General features: G+C 33.4%; 1 protein-coding gene across 1 annotated transcript; it reads left to right on the forward strand.

Annotated features, from left to right (window-relative positions):
- Positions 1 to 289: 289 nt before the first annotated feature.
- LOC124366455 (cytochrome c oxidase subunit 7A, mitochondrial) lies at positions 290 to 26,772 on the forward strand. Its single transcript, XM_046823024.1, has 3 exons — positions 290 to 437; positions 21,145 to 21,298; positions 26,568 to 26,772. The coding sequence occupies exons 2-3, from the start codon at positions 21,145 to 21,147 to the stop codon at positions 26,666 to 26,668; spliced, it is 255 nt and encodes an 84-aa protein (XP_046678980.1). The 5' UTR covers positions 290 to 437; the 3' UTR covers positions 26,669 to 26,772.

The raw sequence follows: 26,772 nt of genomic DNA on the forward strand, positions 1-26,772 counted from the left end.
ATAACAAGTTAGTTAGTCCACAAGAGCCAATGCAAACAACGCTTCTCAGTCAAAAGGTTTTATAAAATATAATATCACGTACCTATTACTTTTTAAACCAAACAGGTATCTGAAGAGGATAAACTGCATAATTTACCTACTAAAAAACGTATTTTGATGATCATACTTAGTAATATCAATAGAAAAAATTGTACCCTAATTATAGTATAGAGAAACTGTATACAGATATGATACAACTATCTTAATAGTTTAAGCTTAGTAAAACCCGTACATTTATCACATAATTTTTACTTGTATTAAAAGCATTTTTTGTTTCGCTTAAGTCTGCATATAAAACAGCTGATTATATGTAGATCAAGCCAACCAGTCGATTCAATTTTCCATAGTTCTTATTCTTACTTTTAGGTAGACGAAGTCGATCTTCAATAACTTCCAAGGTGAGAATTTGTTTGATTTACTTTTATTGCTAATACCAGGATTATATCTGTTTAAGAATAAACATTGTAGTATTATAGAGGTATTTTATTCTTATTTGAGCAAACTTCTTTATCTATAATTATTGATATAAGCCTAATAGCGTAAAATTTAAGTTCAGCAGATCTCATGATTATAGGCCTAGTTTGACCTTTACAGCACTGCATTGGTGTCAGTTATAGTTTTATTTTTATTAGCTTCTTATGTTCTATTATTAATTTTATAGTGTATAAATTGCATTTGATATAAGTATCCCTAGTATGATTTAAAACAATAGGATGATCTTTCAGCTTTGTAGGTTAATCCATTACTCATGTTTTTTTTAATTTTGCAGCTGTTTTTGTGCCTTTTAATAATTATATAAAAATTATTCAACATTCATTGTATCCTAACTTCCTCCCTTAGAAGGATACCATGGCCGCAGTATAATAAGCATCCAACACTTGAGTTATCGATATTCTGATTATTAAGTCATCAATAGCCTATTCAAAAGTAACAAATCTTCAATTTAAATACCTACACCAAAATACTTTATAGGAATTTCAAATTACAATATGTTTTGGCTGTTTTTATATCATAAAAAGTAATAATTTAATGATGAACAAAAAACTATCTAGGCTATGTGTATTTATAAAGTTTAACAAACAAACAGTGAGACATTTACTTACTTTTCACTATTTTGAAGGACAAACGGGCAGGGTACGATAAGCGGACCCGGTTTTTTATATGGGCGGCTGAAATGCAAAGTGGTCTAAGTCATACAAACCTGTTTCTGAGATAATTGATGTTTTAGATTTTTTGCAATAATTTTGTAATGACTGACTTTAGTTAAACAATTATTTTTTAGTTACTTTTGTAAAATAATCTTTTATTTTTTAAAGCATATAACGTTTTTTTAGCGTGTTTTTCCTTAACGCTATAGCCAAAAAACTGACTTAGACCACTTTACCTTAAGTAAGTTTTAATACCAATTTTAATTAGTTAGATGGGTAAAAGTGGTCTAAGTCAGGACTTAGACCACTTTACCGTAAAACGTGACTTAGATCACTTTGGCTTACGTTAGTTGATACTTTTAGCTATCTGGGAAAATGAAAAATAAAAAAAACTGGTAATAATAAAAAGTAGCTTACTTTATTACAGTTCAACTTGCATAAAAAGACATGATAGGCCTACATCAGATAAATGTTTTTTTTAATCAATGTTTTCGTCTTGCTCTGGTTCAGCCACCTCTTCCAGAAGTCCAATGTCCTCAACATCATCACCTGTGATCAAGTTATGGTAGAACTCATGATGAACGGGTGGAATATAGTCCAAAAGGTCTAACATATCCCTTTTCTTCTCTTTAGTCACAGGACGGGGAGCATTGTACAAGTGACTTTGTTCAATCAACCCAACAGGTATTTGGTCATTGTTTCGATTTTTCTTTGTCTTTTGTTTCGACCAAGCGAGAGACACTGATTCAAACTGTACATCTTTCTGTAGAGTTTCCTTGTAGAAAAGGACAAAAGGTTCTTCTCTGATAAATCTGATCCACTGGGTTTTCAGCCAGTTGAATTTTCCTTTATCAACGTTCACTGACCGTTTAGTTACAGCATCAACTAACTCCGTGGTGGAATAGAAGTCCTCTCTGTCCATTTTTGTTAAGTGAAACGGATTCTTACTTCGGCATTTCAGGATGGCCTCATTCCACTCATTTGGGGAATAAATTACCTGTAGCTTTTTCTGCGCATAGGACTCGATTGAAGCAAAGTCCGTGTCATTTGGTAAAAATGAATGGCCACTTACCATGTATTTCAAATCAATTACATCGATAGACGTTTCCATCTGTGTCAACTTTTGCATAGCAAGAGCAAAGTTCCAATTTCTGTTTTGTCCAGTACATGTATCGCTGTACATAACAATATGTTTGCAATCTTTAGCCCTTGATAGCAAGTGCTTGGTTACGCAGGAACTAATCTCTTGGGAACCACGGGAAGCTTGGGTTTCGTCCCATGTGTACATAAACCCTAACCCATTTTTTAGTTCGTGACACCCTAAATTGTACAAATACATGTTTCGCTTATAATAAGCTATACCAGTAGTAAGTCTAGGAAATGGTAAAGCTTTTTCTAGGTCAAATGTGAACGCATAATAGTTTGGATCATCTTTTGATTGCTTTGCGTCTTCGTCCTTTGCTGACCTAGCAGCTTCTGCTTTTCTTAAATGCAGTTCATGCATTGCTTTCAAATGTTGTTTTTCCTGCTCATTTTGTAATATGTTCAATTTATTTTTAAACACATCGCATTTTCCGCAATTATCTTTTAGAGGGGAATGAAAATGTAAGTTGAACTCAGTGTTAAATGTGCGACGATACACCGCCTCACTGACAGGATCGCCTTTCCCATTACAGTATTCTAAATACGACTTGTACATAGCAGTGATGGTCAAGTGTGATGGTAAATACTTTCTGTTAGGGTTTTGAGTCCTAGTATAATGCGATTGGTACGCAGGAAAAGAGAATATAAATGTTCCCTAACAACATTCATACGATCAACAGCAATTTTGTTGGCTGGAACATGACAGCCACGTTCGTCCAATCCAGGTGCTTTTCCATCTTTTAGCTTCTTCAAGGATCGCGTCAATCGACCGTGGCTGATCTGAAAGGTGTCAACAAAATACTGTCTACAAACATTGATGTTGTTGCCATCCACATTATGAATGTAAAAATGGTTGGACGAGCTCTTGTTTGGGCGGGAACCATCCCTTTGCCGACGAAATTTTGGGATTTCTTGCTTAACCAAGCCACACAAATAGGCATTTTGCAATTTGAAAGATCCCAACTTCCAAAAAACTGAAAAAGCATGTTTCCTTGTTTCTTCATCAATGTTATTGTCACATTTATTTTTGCACAAGCACGGAGTATTTCTAAATAATTTTGCTACAACTCTTTTACCTTTCTCTGTTTTATAGGACGAACCAGAATTCCTTTGCTTCTTTCTAATTTGTCGCTTGCTTTCTCTTCTTTGACGTTTTCGTGTCCTTTTGGGTGGCTCTTCTTGAACAGCAACTGGAATCATTTCATCATGTCCTTCGCCATCACCATCACCAGCAGAATTTTCAGGGTTTCCAGAGTGCCGAGAGTCATCTGTAACAAAAAACACATATTCGTTTATGCAGATTGAACTATAGCTGTACGCTCTAAAAAAAGTACCTAGTAATGTGTAGATCTAGGCCCAGCCCGGTACAAGTTTTGAGGTTAGGTTCATAATTATTTATTTTCTTACCTGAACTAAATTCATCAGAAGGTTGGAAGTCATCTGATCCTGAGTACTGAAGAACGCTAGGCTCACTAGGTGTATCATCGTCTTCCATCACCGTGAACTTTATAAACACAACAATAATTGGCAAAAGAAAGCAACTGTTTCAAGCCTCAGCTGGTATGACAAGTGAATGAACAAATCGATTTCAGGCAAACTGGTCTAAGTCTGACTTAGACCACTCTGCCGGCCGAATATACAGCTGACATCAGTCAGGCACAGTAAGCTTCTGCGCTCTAGCGGATTTTTAGGCGAACTATGACTTGGGTCTCTTTGCCATAAAATGAAATCAGCTGCTGGCAATCCAAATATGACCATAACTCAAAATGACAAAAAAGTGACTTAGATCACTTTGCCTTTCAGCCGCCCATATTGAAATTTGCAAACGATATTACTCAATCATAACCATCGATATAATCAATAGATACTAATAAATTATTATGAGCAATTAACTTAAATAATCTATATCAACAGCTGTAAACACTTTCAAATAATACAGGTAAAGTAATATTTCAATTTTACATAAATAACATTTGATTTATTAAGAATGGTAGTCAATTTTAGAAAACTACACAACATTGCTTTGAAAGATGATGACATGTTTTTCGTTGCTTTAACATGTAGGACTCGTACCGAAAAACCCATTATGTGAAATTTGTGGGAAAGAAACAAATGTAACTGTGAGAGGAGCAAATATGGTCGTCTTCAGTTTTCCTAATTTTGGTTATAATAATTTGTTTGATCACTGTTAATATTAAATTCACATTATAATTTAAAACATATGTTTGTTGTTGCGGACTATAGATACTTTTATATCGATTGATAGTCTAGGATTCGAGATGATTACATTCTTCGATATAAAAAACCTGGTCCGCTTATCGTACCCTAAGTACCGGGATAAACATGTCCGACATCTTGTGACATAAATAAAACATGTAAATCGCCATAAGTATTTGCGGCCATTACAAATATGTTGTCTGTAACAGTTTAATCAGTGGTAACTTATTGTTATTTTAGAAACAGCTGGGCTGTACGATTTGGCATTCTCATAATGACTTTCTGGTATTAGGTTACTCAGTAATACAGAAGTTGAAGGTAACCTTTACAAGTGCTCATGTGATCTGAGCTTGAATTTGGGTTGAGTGATGTTTACCCTTTTTTAACCAGTTGCCATAGAACCCACACTGATGGCCAGAGGCATTTCCAATCAGTACTTCCCCAACCTCAGTGGTTCAACTAGAAACATGTTACCACGGTAATAGGTTGCATGAACTTAATACCTCAACACATTATTTTATAGTAAGTTATTGACAAATAACAGTATTTCCCATCTCAAATACCCATTAGGTACTCAAATACCATACACATGATTTAACTTCGTTTGAATTCATTTGGAACAATAATGTTGGAACTGAACTACATTATAGATGTTTAAGATTGTATTATAGTTAAGCTAGGCTAAGTTTTTATATGTATAAGTAATATATGCATCTTAGATTATCGAAAATAATATAATTTTATTTATGAGCAGCATAGTTCTTACAATTACTTTACAGTTTTGATAAACATGTCTGACAGCATTTAAATCATATAATCGATATTTAATTCAATTCGAGGTTTGAGTGCTTGTCATACTGCAGCTGGTACCATGAGCCTCCCAATTTAAAAAGAGGTGGGGTACGATAAGCGGACCCGGTTTTTTTATATCGAAGAATGTAATCATCGATACCTAAAATATTCGCATGAAGTCTTGTCATCTATCAAAGCAATGTCTTGTAGGTTTCTAAAATTGACTGCCATTGTTAATAATCAAATGTTAGGCTACTTATATAAAATTGAAATATTGCATTACAAGTATTATTTGAAAGTGTTTTCAGCTGTTGATATATTATAGATTATTTAAGTTAATTATTCAAAATAATTAATCAGTATTGATTGATTATATCGATGGTTATTATTAAGGGTACTTTGGGATTATACAGACCACACCCAGACATGAATCGTTATTTGACATTTTGCTTCTACTGATTACTAGATTAGCGTAGAACAATATTTCGTCAATATAAAACAGGAATTGTCTTATCGCAAACCCCTCCCCATCCTCAGACAGAGGTCAAAGTCGAGCAGTCTAGTAGATAACGTGATTGCAGTCTCGCCGCCCGTTCAGCTGGTGCGTCGCTTTGTTGTACTTCCGTGTTTTATCCCTATATTTCTCCAAACACAAAAATTCAACAAAAACAAATATTACAAACAAAAACTAAACTCTTATTGAAAAAAACACTCAAAACTTGTTTTTATTCTTGATCACACTCCGCCACCTAAAATGTGAGTGCCTCCGGCCATCAGCGCGGGGCAGCACCACAGGTCAACGAAAGAAAAACATCCCTCGAGATAGTACCTATCAGTAAAATATCAAATTCTAGAGGGGCTGATCAGAAATAAATATAAATTAAATTGTAATGGAAAGGCAATTAGGTACCGTGCAAAAAACTTAAATAATCATGTGATGCCGTGCGGCCTGCCGTAATCGGGATTCTCGAGAAAGATAAGATAACAGCGACAACAATACCGATCATAATACCTGGAAATGCTTGTAAGTTTTAATTAAAGAGTTGTTTTTTCGTTCTATCATGTTTGTTTCTATAAATTTTATATTTTTGTGTTCTTCATGCGGGTGTGGTCGGTATAATCCCAAAGTACCTTATTAAGTAATATCGTTTGCCAATTTCAATAAAAAACCCGGGTCCGCTTATCGTACCCTACCCTTAAAAAGTTGTCAGATTGTGACCAAATATATTGGACACACTTAATGATCTAAGGTGTCCCTAAATAATCGATTTCAACAATCATAGTTACTGTAGATCTTCACTTTGTAATGGGTACTCATAAATAATCGATTAATTATAAATTAACAGCAATATAAACCCTGGAGTGTGTTTCAGTTAGAGACCTGCTAGTTTTAATAATTTTATACTAGTAGAGTACTATATCAACTTTCAATTTCTTTAACATTAAAATATATCACAAAGTAATTGTTTTTAATTTCACTTGTGGAAAGAGAAATAATCTAATAAATATTAAAATAATGTAATCGTCTGTTCCTATCTACTATTTGTATTGCAGGATATATTATGAATTTAACATTATTATTATTGAATATATTCAGGTTAAAACGCTCCCTTACAGGTCTTTTTCTAAAACTTCAAATGAAGCAAAAATACTAATCCCGTGCTCTTATCTAAGTTATCATTTGTTATTACATGATGTACAGGGTGTTACAAACCTTTGTGAATAATAGTATTCATCAGTTCTAACAAAAAATGACATACACATAACATACGTTGAGAAATATCTTGATCAAGCCAGGAGTAGTAAATATTTTGTCTTTTGAAAGGCATCAGCTGTTTTATATGGGTTATAAAAATGTTCGAAATTCTATTTTATAATTGTTAAACCAATCCCAACGGTGCTTTTATGAACGAAATCTGTCAACACATAAGCAAGCATGACCACTTTAAAGATACACTTGGACAATACAGCAGCAACACACCTCTCAACTGTGACATTTTTGGTACTTCCAGTTTATAAACTTACGTTTATATATCATTTTTTGGTTGAAATTATGTGTACTATCAGATATGATTAATTGTTCTCCAATTTTTGTATTATTATTTTTGTAAGTGTTTTTGGTTCTTATGTATTAACGCCACCGCAGCAAAAACTTAATAAATATTGAGAAACTGTTAAAAAGATAATGGCCTCCGGATATTACCAAAGTACCATTATTAGTTTTATAGATATTAAAACATAGCTGAACTATAACTACTCTAACTTTAAATACTTACAACGTTATTTGGTTTTACATTTTGATTTTTGTATTATTTAGTAGTTTATATAGTCATCAAGTATTAATGCCACCGCAGCAAAACTTTTTGCCAATGTGGCAATAAAGAGTGTTCACTTATAGCAACCTCATTGTTTTTACACACATTTTTTTAAACATTGTGTAACCACATTTATTAGTGTAACCATATATTAGGATGGCATATTTCACTTTCTTTCAGTCAATAATGAAATACTTGTGTTTGCTTGTATGGGGTAACTCTCCAAGGGTTGTTGAGATTTTGAAATTGCAGAAGAAGTTTATTAGAATAATAATTGGCTCAGCCCCATTAGATCATTGCAAGCCTATATTCGTCAATCTTTACATTTTTGAACTTGCTGCTTACTCAAAAAAAATTACCAAAAATGATACTTAATGAAGACCTACATCCATACAATACACATAATAAAGATAATATTAGTTTTCAACAATGCCGATTAAGTAAAAATGTTAAATAGCCAATCCGTCATGTGCAAAAAAGTATACGCTATAATAAGTTAAGTTATTTTGTTAAATTGTATAGTTGTACGGTTTTTCTAAAATATATAAATATATATATATATATATATATGTGTGTGTGTGTGTGTGTGTGTGTGTGTGTGTGTGTGTGTGTATATATTTTCATTTTTATCTTTATTTCATTACATAGATTTATTTCTTGTGATATAAGACTTCTTTATATAATTTAGTTTTAATTATTTAATGTTATGTATTTTGAAGTGTATTTCTAGAATACTTTTGTACATCCAAATGCTATATTGTTATCCTATTCAATATAAAGATCTACTTTGTCTTAATTTTTTGTGTGGAAATAAACGTGATTTGATTTGAGATAACTTCGTGCACATACAAACAACAAAGTTGCTGTGTAATATATATATATATATATATATATATATATATATATATATATATATATATATATATATATATATACCCACATACCTAGTAAAAACAGCATTAAGTTTGCTACATAATTTCTGAATCTTTTTTTTTACTTTTTGTTTGCTGATTTTTAATCCCAATTTTTAGTGCTACGAAACTGCCTATCAGAGATTAACTAAGAACAGAACAAGATGTTATTTTATTTTTCATGAGCAAAATATTTTACCTAAAACAACTAAAATGTAAGAATTCCCATAACATGAAACTTTATTTGGTAGGCTAAATAACTTTTGGAAATGTAATCTAAGACAGTATGATCAGCAAGTGGAACTTAGAAAAAACAACTCGTTTGAGTTAGCCTAAGCAGAATTCCATTTTGTTCAGCTTTAAGATTCGTATACTGCTGGTGCAAGGAGTAAATTTAACTTTAGATTTTTTTTTTTTTTTCGATAAAACTGTTATAGATTGGAACAATTACATCTGTGAATTGTATCTTGAACATGGAGAATAAACCAAACAAGAAGATAAGTGGACCAGATTGCATTGTGGACATTGATGAAAGTCTGATTTCTGATAATGTAGAAATAATTCTGGATCGAGTATTACCCGAACAGGGTGTTAGGTGGTATATATAGAGAAACAAAAAGTTTGTTTATTGTCACTGTTCCTAATAGAACTGGATCTACCATTCTTGATAAAATTATTGAAAACGTTGCAGATGGCAGCACAATTTATTCTGACAATGGTCAGAAACAATTATTTGGTTGGAATGGTTAACAAACAAATATAATAGAAATAGCACCAAGCTAAAGTTAATCATAAATAAAATTTTATTGATCCTGATGTAGGACTTTATACACAAACAGTTGAGAGAATGTGGGGCAGTGCTAAATAGAAAAATAAGAGACAGGTGGGCAGCAAGACATAACTTGGAATCTTATTTATTAGAGTTCATATGGTGACAACATTAGTTGAAAGAAATTAAGGCAGTTTAAAAAATCTATCTTCAATCCTTTATCGGTCCATTTTTCATCTAAATCCTAATGAATAATTCGCTTTTAAATAAAGTTTTTTGGGCTTCTAAAGAGTTTTTATGTTAAATAAAGTTTACTTCATTTTTGTTAAAAAAATTTGGGTTTGGTATGTTTGTACGTGATAACCATTAAATATTTCTGTGGTGGCGTTAATACATAAGTACCGTGTTTTCCATTTGAAAAAATAATAAGTAGTGGTTAAAATCATTATTCAGGCAACTAGAAATCCATAGCTAACCACTAGATTTAACTGTATAATTTACATAATTTTAAAATAAATTATGATTAAATATTTTTTATTTACACTGTATACTATTTTTAATGCAACTAATAACTTTACAACTGATAGTTTTCCGGTCATAACTAGTGTAGATATGACTTCTCACCTTACAGAGTCTGCTAATTGTTTGATTGGTAAATTTATGTGAAATCATTTCATTTGAATGCCAAATCATTATTTGATTTTACCTCACTGTACTTAAATCCTGAATAAAACAGTATATAGGCTCATGTTTAAGCAGATGAAAGTGAAAACTAGGAATGAAGTTGTATAATAATAAAAGTGGAAAAGTCATTGCACATAAAATAATCCAGAATTTTTTTGATTTGTCACCCATCATCACAAATTGTTATGAAACTTTACATTTTTTCTCCTTTTGTAGATAATGATATATACAAAATTTTATATTTTTTAGCCAACAGTAAAATAGTGCGCACTATGAATTAAGGAAAATTTTTAATTTAAACATTGAATTATTTTTTGGGTTTCATAAACAACCACTATGTTGTAAATGACCTAATAAATTAGATCTTTATAAGTATGCTGTCTAGGATTATTATAGTTGATACAAAATTTACATTAAGCCTAACCCTAACATTCATTTACATTCCTTTGGAACAATAAAAGGAGCTTGGCCTAGGCAATAATAATAATTTAAGATTATTATTTTTACTATGAGTAATATATTACGCAATATTAAAATGTCTGCATCTTTAAAATTATTTTGTTAGTGTTGTACTTAACCTTTTATTCTTAATTAACTAAAGTTATTACTTGTTTTATTAGGCTTTAGTTTTATTAAAACTTCTAAACTTAAAACAATCGTACGATAAAGATGTTTTATTTTTAAATGTTGCAATACATTTTTTTTTTTTTATGTGATTCTGTGATTTTGTAGATGTGAAATAAATAAGATACGATAGCTCAAAATAGCAAATTAAACATGTGAAGAGTAAGAACTTTCAGGTTAGATCGGACAGACAGAAGACCAAGTTATCGTAGATGAGCAGGCTGTACAACGCGATCAAAATTATTATATTTTGGTTTCATTTTTTTTTTCGTATTATCGGTTTTACTGTCCTACTTTTATTAGGGGAAGAAATTTAGTTTTTATCACATATTTAATGAGGCATACCATAAAATAAAACCACAGCATTTTACAGGATACTAGCCCTATTTATGTAGTGGTGTTTAAATTTACGGTCGGGGGTTGTCAGAATCTGAGACACAAAAAGGGAGTTGTAGGTTCAAAAAGGTTGACAATCTAGAGGCTTAATGTACTTTGGAGAGGTTGAATACTGCAGTTAACCTATGAAAAATATTGTAGGAAAGCTCTTACAGACACCAAAAATAAGCACGGATGACTCAGATGCTTCAGGTCTTTCAGGGTTGAACTTACTGTGACAAAAAGTCACCAGACTTGATTGTTTCACGTCACAAAGCCTGTTACATGAAGAATGAGTGCACACCTTGTATAATTTAACACGTTCAAGCCCAACCCTTTTTCCGGGTATAGCACCCGGAATCCCAAACTTATTTTTTTAGCTTATTGTATTCATTTAGCATTACAAATATGGAATATAATCACTAAAAGAAAAAAAACGTGTTTTTGGTGTATCAAATGCTTTGACGCCACCGTGGCGTCATCGGTACTAATGGTGTTGCCACGTGTTACACTGACCAAATATTTCCATTTAAATTCTTGATACAATACATACAGGCTTTTATATTATAATAACTCTGATAAATAACATCATTTTTGTAGATTAAATTATACTTTTTGCGTAAAAAGTACTATGATGCTACCGTGACGTCATCGGTACTAATGGTTTTGACTTGCATCATACTTACCAAATAGTTGTGGCTTGAAACTTGTGATAATATGTACTGGCTTTTATTTACTAACAATATCAATAAATATCACAATTTTTATAGGTAAAACATTATTTTACATTAAAAGTTTATGATGCCAAAGTGGCGTCATAAAAGTTATGAAAGTAATACCTGAAAAAGATTTAGGACTGGCAGTAAAACGTATAATTATTAGGCAATATTTCAAGTACGCAGAATACATTGCGTAAAACATAACTATTGTTTTTTTATATATTACTTATAAAATATCTGCTTATACCACTGTTTGGTGACTGAAATCAATCAAATCAAATACCTTACAATAACAGATTATTGAGATGAATGAAAGGCGCATTGCTACAATTCACTCTTTTGTAATAACTCTAAAAACACACAATTGGAATATATTGAATACTTGAATATGTTATGTATTGCTATTTAGAAGAAGTTCACGTATTCGTTCACGTCACACTGTGAAACTGCACAAAAAAAGCTCCCAAGCACAGACCAGGCTGTCCCGGACATTTGGTACAGTAGAAGATCGTGTCTTTCCTCTTCCCTTTTCCTAGACACAAACAGCATCTCTTTCGTAGGGTCCTTCCACTAGGAGCAGGAGGCATCTTAGATGCAAAATGCATTCCTGGAGTTGGTTGGATGTCTACTCTCATTCCTCGATTTGAAGAGACATAATCAGGTGGTAGTAGTCGTTCAACCACACACAAGCGATAGTCATACAGAGACAGACGCTGTAATCCAGAATGGCTTTTGAACATCTTGTACGAATTCACCACCATCATTTCAATGATGTGAATGCCAAGTTTTTTGTACCATTTTCGTGTGACGGGGTAATAAGCCAGCATCTGATCTAGACGATCAACTCCATTCATGTACTTGTTGTATTCAACTATAGCTGTGGGTTTCGTTGTAGTTTCACCTCGTTTATTCTTACACTCTTCCATGTCAAGAACATGCTCTGTTGAAATAAAACGTACATCTCTTTTGTCATGCCATTTACCAATTGCAACTCAATCAGCGTAGTAGGATGTTACCTCCCCATGTGCAAGCTTGGTTTCTACAACCTCGGAAGGTGTATTTTTGCGTTTAGCTCTAGAGGGTTCTTGTAGTGTAGGTTTTCCGGTCAAGTAGCTCTTTAGACAAGTCAAAGCTATTATAATAATTGTCCATGTATACCGCATGACCTAAGTCAAGGCTATCTTGCATAAGATGTAAGACCACAGTTTTTGAATGACCGACACCTCCAAGGTCAAAATCATTGACTCTGGCATACACAGCAAAGTTGATGACAAGTCCGTTTAGTTCTGTCAGTACATATAGCTTTATACCATATTTATGTCTTTTGTTCTTGATTTACTGGCGGAAAATTAGTCTTCCTGCCGTAACACCATAGACTGATCAATGCACAGTTCCCGCCCTGGTTCATAAATAGCTTTCATAGTGTTTTTAAAGTGATCTACAACCGGCCTAATTTTGTAAAGTCAGTCATCTGGTACTGGCTCTTCACCAAACGGATTGCGAGCAAAATACAAGCATTGCATAATAAGCGAAAACCTATTTCGGCTCATATACTGCTTGAAGCATGGAATGTTGTCTATGAGTCTTCCAACAGTCTCTCATTCTAGAGTTCTGAAGAGCACCCATATGTAACAATAGGCCCAAAAATATTTTTACTTCCTCCTGGTCAACATCGCTCCTAAGTTTTATTGAAGAGTGAGGTCTTTGATCGGTAGTTGCCATTATGTACTGAGCTTGAACATTTATTTCAGTTGTAAGCAAGTCAAGAAACTCATCATTTATAAAAAGTCTAAAAAAATCTAAAGGTTCTGCATTATGTTGCATTTGTATTTTTAGTGCTTGTTTAGAAACATAATCAAAGTTTTTCATTGAGGAATTATCATTAGTCCACTGAATAGCAGGGACAACCATGCGCCTAGTTCACTTTGTGCAGTATTTTGTGGGCTTGGTAAATCATGTGGCTGTGAAGCAGCAAACTGTTGTTCTATATCATTTAGCTGTGTTGGTGGGGGGGGGGGGTTACACTGAGTAACCCGGAAGTAGAGGCAACAGTACTCACAGACGTAGTAGACTTAGTTTACTGTGACGGTGATCTAGAAGAATCAGACCCGTCGGCATTGTCTGGCAGTGGTGTTGAAGAACGAAATTTATTGTCTGGAAAGTCAAAATCACTCACAATGTTTTCGTCTTCAGTACTCTCCGAGCTTAGGCTACCATTCAATATACTATTCAATGTATCGTCAGAAATGGTTTTCCTAGTAGATAGTGTAGACGGTGAAGGTTCCATGGTTACAGAAAACGTAAACTATTCACTTCACTAATAATAATAATACACAACCAAGTAAGAATTACGTTTCATAACCTCAAACTCACTTATCTCCCGAATAGCAACAGTGAAAGTGAGAAAACAGCGGGAAGCCGAGACAGCAAAAATAATATAAACATGTGAGAAACTGGCGGGAATCACGTCTGACTAGAAATCAGCTGTTACTCAAGTTGTAAACATTATAAAAATTAATCAATACTTTGAAGACTGATTCCTGGAAACCAAGGTTGATTTGGCATTCTTCGACATCTAAATAAACATCTAATATAGTGAGAATGACGATTATTTAATAATTAGTCATTCATTCGGCGGCTTAAAAATACCACTGTACTTGACGCCACCGTGGCGTCGTCGGTACTGGCGGTGTGACATACGCACGACGCCACTGTGGCGTCACCAGGATTGAACGTGTTAAGGGTATAAAACTGGATTTGTAAGTTCTATTATATTTTATTGTATTTGTAAAACTCAGAAAGGGAGTAACAAATTTGTGATCAAGAAGTAGATAAATTCATGATTGTAAGGTAAATTCATGAAAATGTTACCTATCTAGTCCTAATAACATAATAGTAATTTGTAATAAGAGATAGGTTTATATCTGTCATTTGTACTCCTTTTGCTAACAGTTACAAATTGTAAAGTGCCATATTTGGTAATAGTTAACGCAAAAAATACTTCCAGTATCTTAAAGTATTTCCAGTCTTTTTCATAATTAGGAAATGTAATTATGATTTTTACATTTCTATATTATATTGAATTTGAAACTGTATTAGTCATTTGAGAATCCTATGTCTACACAGCCCCTTTTAGAGTTACTAATCTTAAATGTTAAATATTAAAAAAAATTTCCTATTTAAAAATTTTAATTATTTCCTTCTTTTAACTATAGTTATGTTAAAAGAATATTTAGTCACTTTCATTATTTTCATGAAAAAACAATGCATCCCACTTTTAAGATATTTAAGTTTATTTTTTAATTTCAACTTTAAGCCAATTCTTATAATAAACCATAAACACAGCTAAAAAAAGGAAATGCATTTGTTATTATAATTAAACAGTCACATTATTGCAATTTGTGTTTCTTGGTGCGTTTACCAACAATTTTCTTTTATGAACATGGTTGCTGTGTTTTCTAATGACCAATTCAACTAATTTAGAATTAGTATATATAAAGCTAACAAACTACTGTGATATATATATATATATATATATATATATATATATGTACTTTTTATAAAAAGTGACATAAAAATTTGTGTTAATGTGACCGAAAGTTTTAAAAACTCGAAATAAAACTTGTGTATCTCGTACTATTTACCTATTAACAACATAAGTTACTGTCTACATATTGTCTAGGTAATCAAATTACACTTTAACAATACATTTTTGACACTAATAGTGTTTATATGTTAATTTTCAAGATATGAAGAAAAATCTGTGTTTCTATTTATTCCTTTTATGTGTTTATTTATAATGTCTTTGGCCTGAATAATGGCTAAATCAGTTTCTGGATGAAATAGTCTATAAAACCATTGGATTGTCATAGTATTAAAATAATAAAAAATCTATTAGACAGAAACAGTTTGTTGTTTAACTATCTTTGATTTATAATCCAAAACACGTTAAAACTTAGTTTTTATTATTAGGAACTTTTTGAGAAGTAATCTTGTTGCATGTTGTTCAATACCAGATACAACAATTTGTAATACATTACGCTCTTACTCTACACTACTATTATGAACCTAAAATGCTTCTGAACAATAATATACACAGTTTTATGATTAAGGATTCTATTTCAAACTTAATTGTCCATTATGAAGAAAATAGCTATTTTATTAGTTTCATATTTTACACTCACTCAGGTTTATTTATGAAAATTGTAAATTTCATACCATAATACAAATTGTATTTTTAAAACACTAAGTAAAGGCTACAGTACCCTACTTTTATCTATTTTACAAGAACATAATTATTTCCAACCTTTATTAAATTTTACGTTTATTAAATTTCAAACAAGGACACAGGGTTAAATGTGGCGTGACATTAGACTAGCGAGCATCAGTCACAAGTGATGAGGCCATACGAGACAAGTACCCAACGTTGTGATGGTACAAAGCGAACAGAGACAGGTGTTACGGAAGTTGTCGTGGAAGTTATGGTATAATTGAGCCAGACGCTACTCCGCCTGACTCTGACAGGCTATTTCTGCCTCACTTCACTTTATGGGCTAAAACTGATTAATGTGCCTGTTTCGCTGCTGGTGATGTGTTAATGCGTGAACTCCCTTCTTGTGCCGTTGTAACGTTATTTTTGTGACAGGGGAGCAGTGAATTCCAGCAGAGTCTGGTTTCATGCGGAGATGATGAGTATGATTGTAAACCAAATCAACAGTGAGTGTTTCATTAGAAAAGTTTCTTAAAATCCATGCCAGTGAAATTAATTAGTTAATGTTTTTAAAATTATGTCACTTGTGATCTTTTGTGTGATCACTGATAATCATTCTTCAATGTTTTCCCTTAATCTTATCACCATCTTTTTTTGGGCTAACTTTCCGTTCTCACCCTAGAATGCTCTGGAACTATCTAAACTTCTCATTGTTAATAAATATTTTCTACCCTGAACTATCAAATCTTTGGCTACTCTTTAATCCCAAGTAAATTAACCTCCATGTGCAAGTAACCTCCTTACAAATAATTGTGGAATTATTGTAATTCCCCCACTATCTATATTACTAAATATATCTTATTGATCAACCATATTGATGAGTTATATCTACAACAAATGACAACATGTCGGTTTTGGTGGTGTACGCAGGGCAAAGGATGCTAGGTGATAGAAAATTATCCAGTCTATTTGTTATTCTTCTAAGAAAGTGAGTCACATTGAAACAGGTTCTGCCATATCGATCCAAGCACTACAGTGCAATGTTGTTTGGGAGGGTCAAATTTGGAAAATAAATATCTTTGAAATTATGTGAACACAACTTAGTAATAATACGGTAGGAGTACGCCATACCACTTGTTATAGCAGGCTCTGTTGACAACTTAGCAATAACACGGTAGGAGTACGCCATACCACTTGTTATAGCAGGTTCTGTTGACAACTTAGCAATAACACGGTAGGAGTACGCCATACCACTTGTTATAACAGGCTCTGTTGACAACTTAAGTAATAACACGGTAGGAGTACGCCATAACACTTGTTATAGCAGGCTCTGTTGACAACTTAAGTAATAATACGGTAGGAGTACGCCATAACACTTGTTATAGCAGGCTCTGTTGACAACTTAAGTAATAATACGGTAGGAGTACGCCATAACACTTGTTATAGCAGGCTCTGTTGACAACTTAGTAATAACGGTAATAGTACGCCATACCACTTGTTATAGCAGGCTCTGTTGACAACTTAGTAATAACACGGTAGGAGTACGCCATACCACTTGTTATAACAGGCTCTGTCGAGGGTTTTCTTATGATACATTGGTATTCTTGTTCATTAAATTGGTTTTTGTATAAGTGTTTAAAGAACAAAAGACCACACAACAAGTCACTATAAAATAATCTGCAACTTCGTGTCGTCACAACCGGAAGAGGGCACCTTTCAGAGGAATAATAATTAACCGTGGATCCGCCACTAGATTCCCCCTATCCAAAACCTAACCAGCTTTAATGACTAAAGATAAACTAATAATTTGGATATGGTTCCGAAAGGTTCCCTAACAATTATACTAAATCCTAGACCACGTACACTCACTTCTACCCGTCCACTCTACTTGAACACTGCACAACGACTCCCGCACAACCTCCGGTCTCTGCTTGCTAACCTAGCAGTAATCATCCTACCAGAACCTGTCCAGAAGAATTCCGGATGGTAGGAGGCACCTTTTGTTTAAGCTATGACCTAGAGGTCGGCGCAGCTGGCTATCGTGTTTGCGGCTAATGATGGATTACGCGCGCCAAATTCAAATCTATAGCGGCACTCGCCGCATATGTAGGTGTTGCGATAGCCAGGTTATATGTTGTATATGTGAATTATAACTCTTATGGGTGTATTGAGTTTGGTTGCATATTGATTTATTCTGCTATTTTCTTGTTGCCATCATGGTTACCAATGCAAAAGCATTCGCTAATGCACAGCCAAATCCCATGGAGTGACATGCACAATAATCGCACTCAGTGTTCTTCATGTAGATTTATAGGTCAGTTTGTTTTTGAGATATTGGGCGGACAGATAGACAGACAGAAATCACATTTTTCCAGCCCCACAAATAATAGTTTTCACTAAAGCTTAATCAATTAATCAATGAGTAATTAGATATTAAATTTACTATCTCTTCTCTGAAACTATAAGCTATACAATTCACAAATTTCACATCTTAAATTCAAGGAGCAAATTTACATATTTAGTAAATTTAATATAATATGCCTTAATATTGCAACTTCTTTCCAATTTTGTCTAAATAACAAAATTAAATTGTTCACAATCTTTATTTCTTAAAGAAAGTTCTTACATTAAACACCTAATTTTAATATTGTCAAATTAAATAGTGATAATAAAGGTCTCATATACATTAAATTGTGAATTTTCTTATTGTTGCTCTTATAGTAAAGATCTATAAATTAGTAATTTTGTAGAAGTAACGCATATCAATTTGTTATTACATTAACTAAAGATCAATTCAGTATTAACATTTTTTTAAATGCAACATTATTAAGTACAGGATTGTATTTACAAATGATTGTGTACTAAAGCAAACTTGATCCTTTTGTCAAATTATAGGCTAATTAAACGGTTATTTGTGTTTTAATTTAAAACAATTCAACTAAACCTGTTTGAATCTAAACAATAATCAATAATATTTATTGCAACTTCTTTGAGAAATGTGCATGTGTCAATTTTCTATACAGATTGGTCAAGTTGTGTTGGTTTCTCTTCTACCCTAGTCCAGGAACTCATCCACAGAGTAGAATGTCTGTTGATGAACCATTTACCAGAAATGGTCATGGTCGTTTTCAGCTACTGTCTTTGGGGTGTCTTCATGTCGGTTGGCAGAAGGTTGAAGAACTTTTGTCTTATGTAAGATGGTTTCTGAAACACTGTGTGGTGTAGTCCAGGGACAGATAATTCGTGGCAAGTGTTATGTCTATGAATGTTTTAGCCTCGTAGATTATCCTTGTCAACATGCATAACAACTTCTCGAATATATAAGCCAAGTATTATTAAAATCTTTTTGCTTGGGAGAAAAGTTTTGTAGCTTTTTCTAGGACTCAGTTCTGACATTATCCTTATGGCTTTTTTGAATCAGCAGAATTTGATTGAGGGTTCTAGTTGTTGTCCCTCCCCAGACTATCATGCTGTATCTTATATGCGACTCAAACAGAGCGTGGTACACAACTATAACTTAGTTGTGGATTCATCATTAATATGCTTGATTCTTTTTAAAATGTAAAGGCATGAACTTAGTTTCTTGGAAAGACTCTCAATATAATTACTACTTCATTGTATGTTGTGGTTAACTAATATTCCATTCCAACAGCATGAGATTGCAATTTTACATCTAGAATGATAGAATTTCAACATTTCTTCTTCCAAAAGCAAGCTATTTGATCTTATTAGTCATGCTCAGTGCAATACAGGGTGGGCCATAAGTCAATTGTCACTAGCAATCCTTAGACTTTGTTTTTCCTAGCGTAGTAGTTGTGAACTTGACTAAGTCAAACACTAGCAGTTTGAGGTTATGTTTGTTTATTGTCGATATCTGAGAAAGTATGAATAGGAAATTAACAACAGAACAGCGTGTGTTTGTTTTGCAAACATGGTGGAATGTTTTGACGACTGACTTATGGCCCACCCCGTATATGAGTTAATGGCTGGGTGTTCAATGGAAGGATGATACAAATATCAACAGTCTTGTGGCATGTCGTTCGTCAGGAGGATGAGCAGAATTAGCCCCAATACAGAACCCTGGTGGTACTCTCCTGCAGATTGGAAGAGGCTTTGATTTTTTTACTTGGGTTATGCCATTTTGTATGTTTTGTTTCTCCACGATTTGACTTCTTCATCCCAGATAACTCCTCAACCATGCTAACCTTTCATGCCAAGTTGTTCGAGTTTACTAAGAATCAGTTTTTGTGTCAAGGAATAAAAGGATTTTCTGAAATCAAGATAATACCAGCAACCATATTCCCTTCCTCCAAGGCATTGATTATGAATCCTCCCGGTTTAATCATGGCAGATGTTAAGCTTCCTTTGCCAAAGTCGTGTTGGTCTTCTGTCAGGATGTTATGGAGTTAGCAATGGTCAATCAGTTTTATCAAGACTATTCTTTCAATCACCTAGGAAAATGTTGGAATTAATAATATTGGTCTATAGTTGCCTGCCTCAGTATGGGATCCGTCTTTTACCATGGAGTATACCTTACTTTGTTTAGGATCAGAAGGGAAATGTCCTTAGCTAATTATAGATTTGTTATGCTGAGGTGGTGCGAAACAAGCCTTCATTTCACTCCCAGGTTTTCATAGTGTTCAAGGAGTATTACACTATTTAACAAACCAGTTTTTTGGAAAACCACACATTGACAGATTAATGGGATATCAGTACAATGTTCTGCCATCATCTGATGTTTATACATTGTCTGTCTGTGTTATCACTGATCCGAGTAGTCTGGTAGTATTGAGTATCATCACTGCCTTTTAGTAACATATGATGTGTAATGGTTAGTTTCAGTGCAAAAAATGTATTTATATCTGTATTGGGTTAAAAGATAAATGACATCTTATTTTGATAGCCAAAGTTATTGTAAAAAACGCCTGTTTATATCAGCACTTATCCGTGTCCAAGCCTAGCTCACCAGCTCGGCTAGCGTGATGGACTGGTAACCGATAATTCAACATGATAAACCCCTGCCCTGTGCATGTTAACTGAGTTCAGTGCCATGTGGTCACACATGGTTAGCACAGGCAGAATTACTTAACAGTCATTCACTCATTGTTACTTGACTCAATGATGTGTTTATTTTTCATTTCCTCACACTTTACAAGACAGTTTGTATACTCATTGTACGGTGGTCACTGTCCGAGCAGATGAGCTCCAGGCGAGTACTGCAGGTTGTGACACGCCAGTTCTCCACGTCGCTGCGTCGTACAGCCGATGAAGTCCACCCGAAGTACAAAGAACTGTTCACCAAACAAGAGCAATTCCAGAAGCCAGATGGCAAGCCCGTACATCTCAAGGGAGGTAGGTGTCGAATATCCTTTCTTTGACATCAGTTTACTTCTAGTATTTTTATTTGTATAGTTTGCCAGTAGATCTGTATTTATGTACATACATCGCCACGAGTCTGTTGTGTACATACGCAAACGACAGCTGATCGGCAGTATGCGAGTTACCTATTGCTAAAACATGTTTATAGTTGTCCATTGTGTGTACAAATCCGTAGATAGAAATCCTAATTACCAAATTATCCAAGTTTTGTAAATATTTTGCTTGTAGTTCTGTAAATTTGACACGCATCGCTACGAGTCCGCTGCGTATATTCACGGACTGCAGCTGATCAGCAATATGCAGATTGCTTTAACATGTTGTCATACCTTATGTAGAAAAAAGTGTAGATAGATTATCAAACTGTAATTTTTTTTTTGTCAACAATAGTTTTCTTTCAGTTCATATTTTTCTTGATTTTGCCAGACAAAGTTATATTGATTTCTTACAAGTATTAAAGGCTATGTAGTTAAATTGCTTAGGCTACTGAATACCATACACACACACATGCATGCATACAAATCATGCATTTCAAATTTATTTCCGATATAAGTGAGCGACCTACGAGAAGTGGATCCACGTTACTTTCAATTCCTGTTCATCGATCGAACTTCTTCAGTAAGTCGTTCACTGTTCAGGCATGTCGCCTCTGGAACTCTCTTCCTGATAATATCCGTATTATAGAAGGTCGGGCTCGTTTTGGGGCGGGGGTCAGGGACTTGTTGCTGGGCGGTCTGTAGGGGTGACGAGTGGCGGTGCTCGTGGCATGCTTGTGGTCAGGCTGTGTGTTTGAGAGAATGAATGTAGTAATAACGAGAAATTCTTTAAAAAGTAATCTGTTAATTTAAGTTTTAATCTAACTTTGTTTGAATTTTTCTACATATTAAGCTGATAAATTTTATTTTTAATTATTAAATAGTATGTATATACAGGGTGATTCGGTTAGTGTTACCGGCACTTTCTGAGCTGATTGTACTATAAAAAATAAAGAAAAAAGTTCATATAAACATGGGTCCGGAAATGCTTCCTTACTGGGTTATGGCCAATTGAAGATTTCACCAAAAATTGTGTGCAGGAGGTCAAATGATGATTTGCTGCGTGTTTATGAAGAGATATTTATAGGCGAATGCAACTTTTTCTAATGGATTTTTAGATGAGAAATTGAATAAAGTTCATCTCATAGCTGTATCTCATTTAGTTTTTTTGTTATACTACAAAAATCAGAAATAAAATAATTTTGAAAACACTTTTTTAAGGTTTAATGGACAATTATTTTGTTAAATAGGCATTGAAGACCCACATTTTTACAAAGAAACTTGCAGAAAATTTAATTCTGAATAAAATTATGTGCCACACGGCTATTAACAGCGAAGTATTAGTTTCTGGAATTTAATTTTACAACAAACATTCTACCAAGCAAGAAATACGTATTTAGTAAATAAACACCGTAATGTAATGATATAAGGTACACAAATAATTGATTAGCATACAATTGTAAATACGATTTTAATAGATTAATGCTCAACTAAAAAACAATAATACTATTACTTTTTAGGACTATCCAAATGGTTACATCATGTACCTACATATCTTTGTCACGTTAGCTTTACAGAAGGTAAATTATGTTTTTATAAGTTGGTATCACAAATCAGCTGTTCAACAATACACTGCAATTTATTGAGGAATCCAAATTATTTGTTACCAATTCTGTACTAGTTTAATGAGTGCAATTTAATACAATTAATTTACTACTCGTTTGTTAGTGAAGTGTATTTTAAAGTAACTTACTATCACAATTGCAATGCCTTTGTTATTTACAACGGAAGAATATGCCGACATGGTATTTGTCTTAGGCGTTTGTGACGGAAATGCAACCGCTGCTACTGCAGAATACCGAAGACGATTTCCTAATCGCAGAGTTCCAAAACCAAAAACGATCAGTGGATCATTTCGTACCCTAAGAGTAACAGGTAAACTTCCTAGTATTAATAATTATCGGGATCGCCCTGCCCAGAATAATGTAGATATGGAAGAGGCTATAATCATGGCTACTGAACGCAGTCCTGGTGTCAGTACACGGCGTCTTTCTAGGCGATTCGCAGTGTCTCAGTCTGAAGTATGGAGAACTTTGCGCAAAAATAGCATGTTCCCTTACCATAAACAACAAGTTCAAAGTATTCAACCAAAAGATCCTCCTCTTCGATTGGAATTTTGCAACTGGTTAATTAGAAACCGTCAACATCATAGAACCATTTTATTCACTGATGAAGCTCAATTTACCCGAGATGGCGTCAACAACCTTCACAATGAACACACTTGGGCAGAGGGAAATCCACATAGTACAATCGTGCGCAACTTTCAACACAGATTTAATGTAAATGTATGGTGTGGACTCATTCATGATCGATTAATAGGACCATTCATTCTCTGAGGACATCTAAATTCCCGCATGTACCTAGAATTCCTTACAGAACAACTACCACTATTATTAGAAGATGTTCCATTAGCAGCAAGGTGCAATATTATTTATCAACATGATGGTGCCCCTGCCCACTTTTCCCATAATGTAACAATGCACTTAAACGAGCAGTTTCCCGGGCGATGGATTGGTCGCGGTGGACCACACACTTGGCCACCAAGATCACCAGATCTAACTCCATTAGATTTCTGTATATGGGGTTGGATGAAGAACCTGGTGTACCAGGAAAAAGTAAATACACGTGAAGAGTTAATAAATCGAATTGAAGATGCCGCCGCACAAATCAAAAACAATCGTGCAGCGTTGCGGAGGATAACTCGATCAATCAGAAAGCGAGCTGCTAAGTGTATTGAAGTACAAGGACTGATTTTTGAACACCTGTTATGAAAGTGGTACGTAGTATTATAAGCTTTAGATGAAAAACAATAATTTATTTAAAACTTAATTTAAATTGCATCCTAATAAATCTTATGTGTAGGCTACTCTATGTCATTAAAATGCGGTTTTCCTTTGCTTTGGAATTTCTTGCTTGGTAGAATGTTTGTTGTAAAATTAAATTCCAGAAACTAATACTTCGCTGTTAATAGCCGTGTGGCACATAATTTTATTCAGAATTAAATTTTCTGCAAGTTTCTTTGTAAAAATGTGGGTCTTCAATGCCTATTTAACAAAATAATTGTCCGTTAAACCTTAAAAAAGTGTTTTCAAAATTATTTTATTTCTGTTTTTTTGTAGTATAACAAAAAAACTAAATGAGATACAGCTATGAGATGAACTTTATTCAATTTCTCATCTAAAAATCCGTTAGAAAAAGTTGCATTCGCCTATAAATATCTCTTCATAAACACGCGGCAAATCATCATTTGACCTCCTGCACACAATTTTTGGTGAAATCTTCAATTGGCCATAACCCAGTAAGGAAGCATTTCCGGACCCATGTTTATATAAACTTTTTTCTTTATTTTTTATAGTACAATCAGCTCAGAAAGTGCCGGTAACACTAACCGAATCACCCTGTATTTTGGTTAATTTTTAAGCATTTATTTTAATTTAAAATTTGTTATTAGTTAAGATTATTCACTGTACATATATCTGTATATTATGTAAGGTTGAGTGGTAGAGAGGGCTAAATAGCCCTAACTCCGCCTCTTAAATAAAGGCATATTTCATTTCATTTCATACACACAGCAAGGTAATATTATTTTTGTTTAAAAGGTTTCTTCAATTTATGCATATATTTCCTAGTTTAATAAGCGAAATTCCCTAAAATATTGCTTTGCAAAGATGTTGATTTTGTACATTATATTTGTAATGGCTGCCGAAATAGGTTACAGATTTTTTGCTTCAAAGACCACTAAAGTTCACCAGAAGTCAATTCCAAACACCACAATACACTCACATTATTTATGAATAAAACGAACTTTAAAAAAACCTTTGATTTGATAGATAATAAGATATGGAAAATTATTTTTTATAGGGAAAAGTCAGGGAATTTCTTCAAGCAACTTTGCTGGACACCTTCTCTGTATAGTTTAGTTTGTGGTGGTGTATGGGCAATGAGTGGTTGCTATAATTTTTTATTGGCTTTGAAAGAATTATCATATTATTTGTTTCTCTTACAACTAATAACTGTTCCATTTTAATGCATTTGCTATTTTGTATTTGTGCTGATGAAAGTGTTACAGGACAGTTAATTCACTTCTTTAAATTCATCACTCGTTCAAAATAAATTTAAATTTACGCAAACTAGGATATTGTAACAACATGTTTAAATGTTATTTTTTTTAAACAACATTAAGTAGAGCATAATTAAAAAAGGAATACATTTTAATGTAGCCGATATACGATATATGTTTAGGGCAATAACTAAACATTATCTAACGTTGGGAAAGACTGGAGGACTACAATAGACAATAGGTTTTTTACATTTTATTGTTATTTTTTGTTTTTCTTTTAGTATACCTGTAAAAATTTGTTGGGTACACATTTTTGTACAAAAAAAAAAACAAATATTATAAAAATTAGTTGATAAATAACAAAGTTACGACATTTTATAATAATCATGTAAATTGCAAGAAATGGCTTGGTACTTTTGGATAACACCTGCAAAATACCAGTGACATTATTAACTAACATTCCAAAAAAAGACTGGCACTGAAAGGGTTAAATTTTATATTTCTATAAATATAAATTTGTAATAATGAAATGCGAGTCTCAATCAAGCATATGAAAGGTTAGTGAAAAATACATCTATTTTGCAGGAGCGTTTAGGAAAGATTTTACCACATTCTTTATTAACTATATTATTGGTATAAATGAATTAATGATGAGGTTTTAATCAAAGTAATATTTTTGGGGGAGGAGCTCGTAATTTTTTAAAATTAATTTCTCATCTTCTACGGGCTATTGTGAGAAACTGTGCTAGAAAATGAAAACTTTTTCAAATGCTGCATTTATTAGCACCTATTATCGTGGGTGATTTTTTGGAAAACACAATGTTGTGTCAGGAAGTCTTCATGGTCCCTTTGATTTTTACTGATTAATTTCTTACCATGCATTCTCTATCATAAGACTTGAGCTTGAAGAGATTGAAATTAGTATTTACAATATTGGGCATATGTGCTAATTGTTATGGGTAAGGAGGGTAACAGTTATATAATGCTGGAAAGATTATTGAAATTCCATCATACCTTCCAATTCTATTCCACATTCCCTTTCTCACATCCCTATAAAATTAGGTACTTTTGCAGTGTGATTTTGTTTCAGGTGGTCTTGATGGATTTATGTACAGAGGCACAATGGGCTTGTGTGTCGTAGCTCTTGTATGTAACTTTGCCCTTTACTACAATCTCAGCTTCAAGAAATAAACATTCATGGCATTAGATATAAAATAGAAACAATTATTGTATTGTATTTGTTACTTATAACTAAAATTGTAAGGCTTAAATAAAACTGGTTACACAACCTTAAA

The sequence above is a fragment of the Homalodisca vitripennis genome, chromosome 7 (genome assembly GCF_021130785.1).
Source record: "Homalodisca vitripennis isolate AUS2020 chromosome 7, UT_GWSS_2.1, whole genome shotgun sequence".
NCBI lineage: Eukaryota > Metazoa > Arthropoda > Insecta > Hemiptera > Cicadellidae > Homalodisca > Homalodisca vitripennis.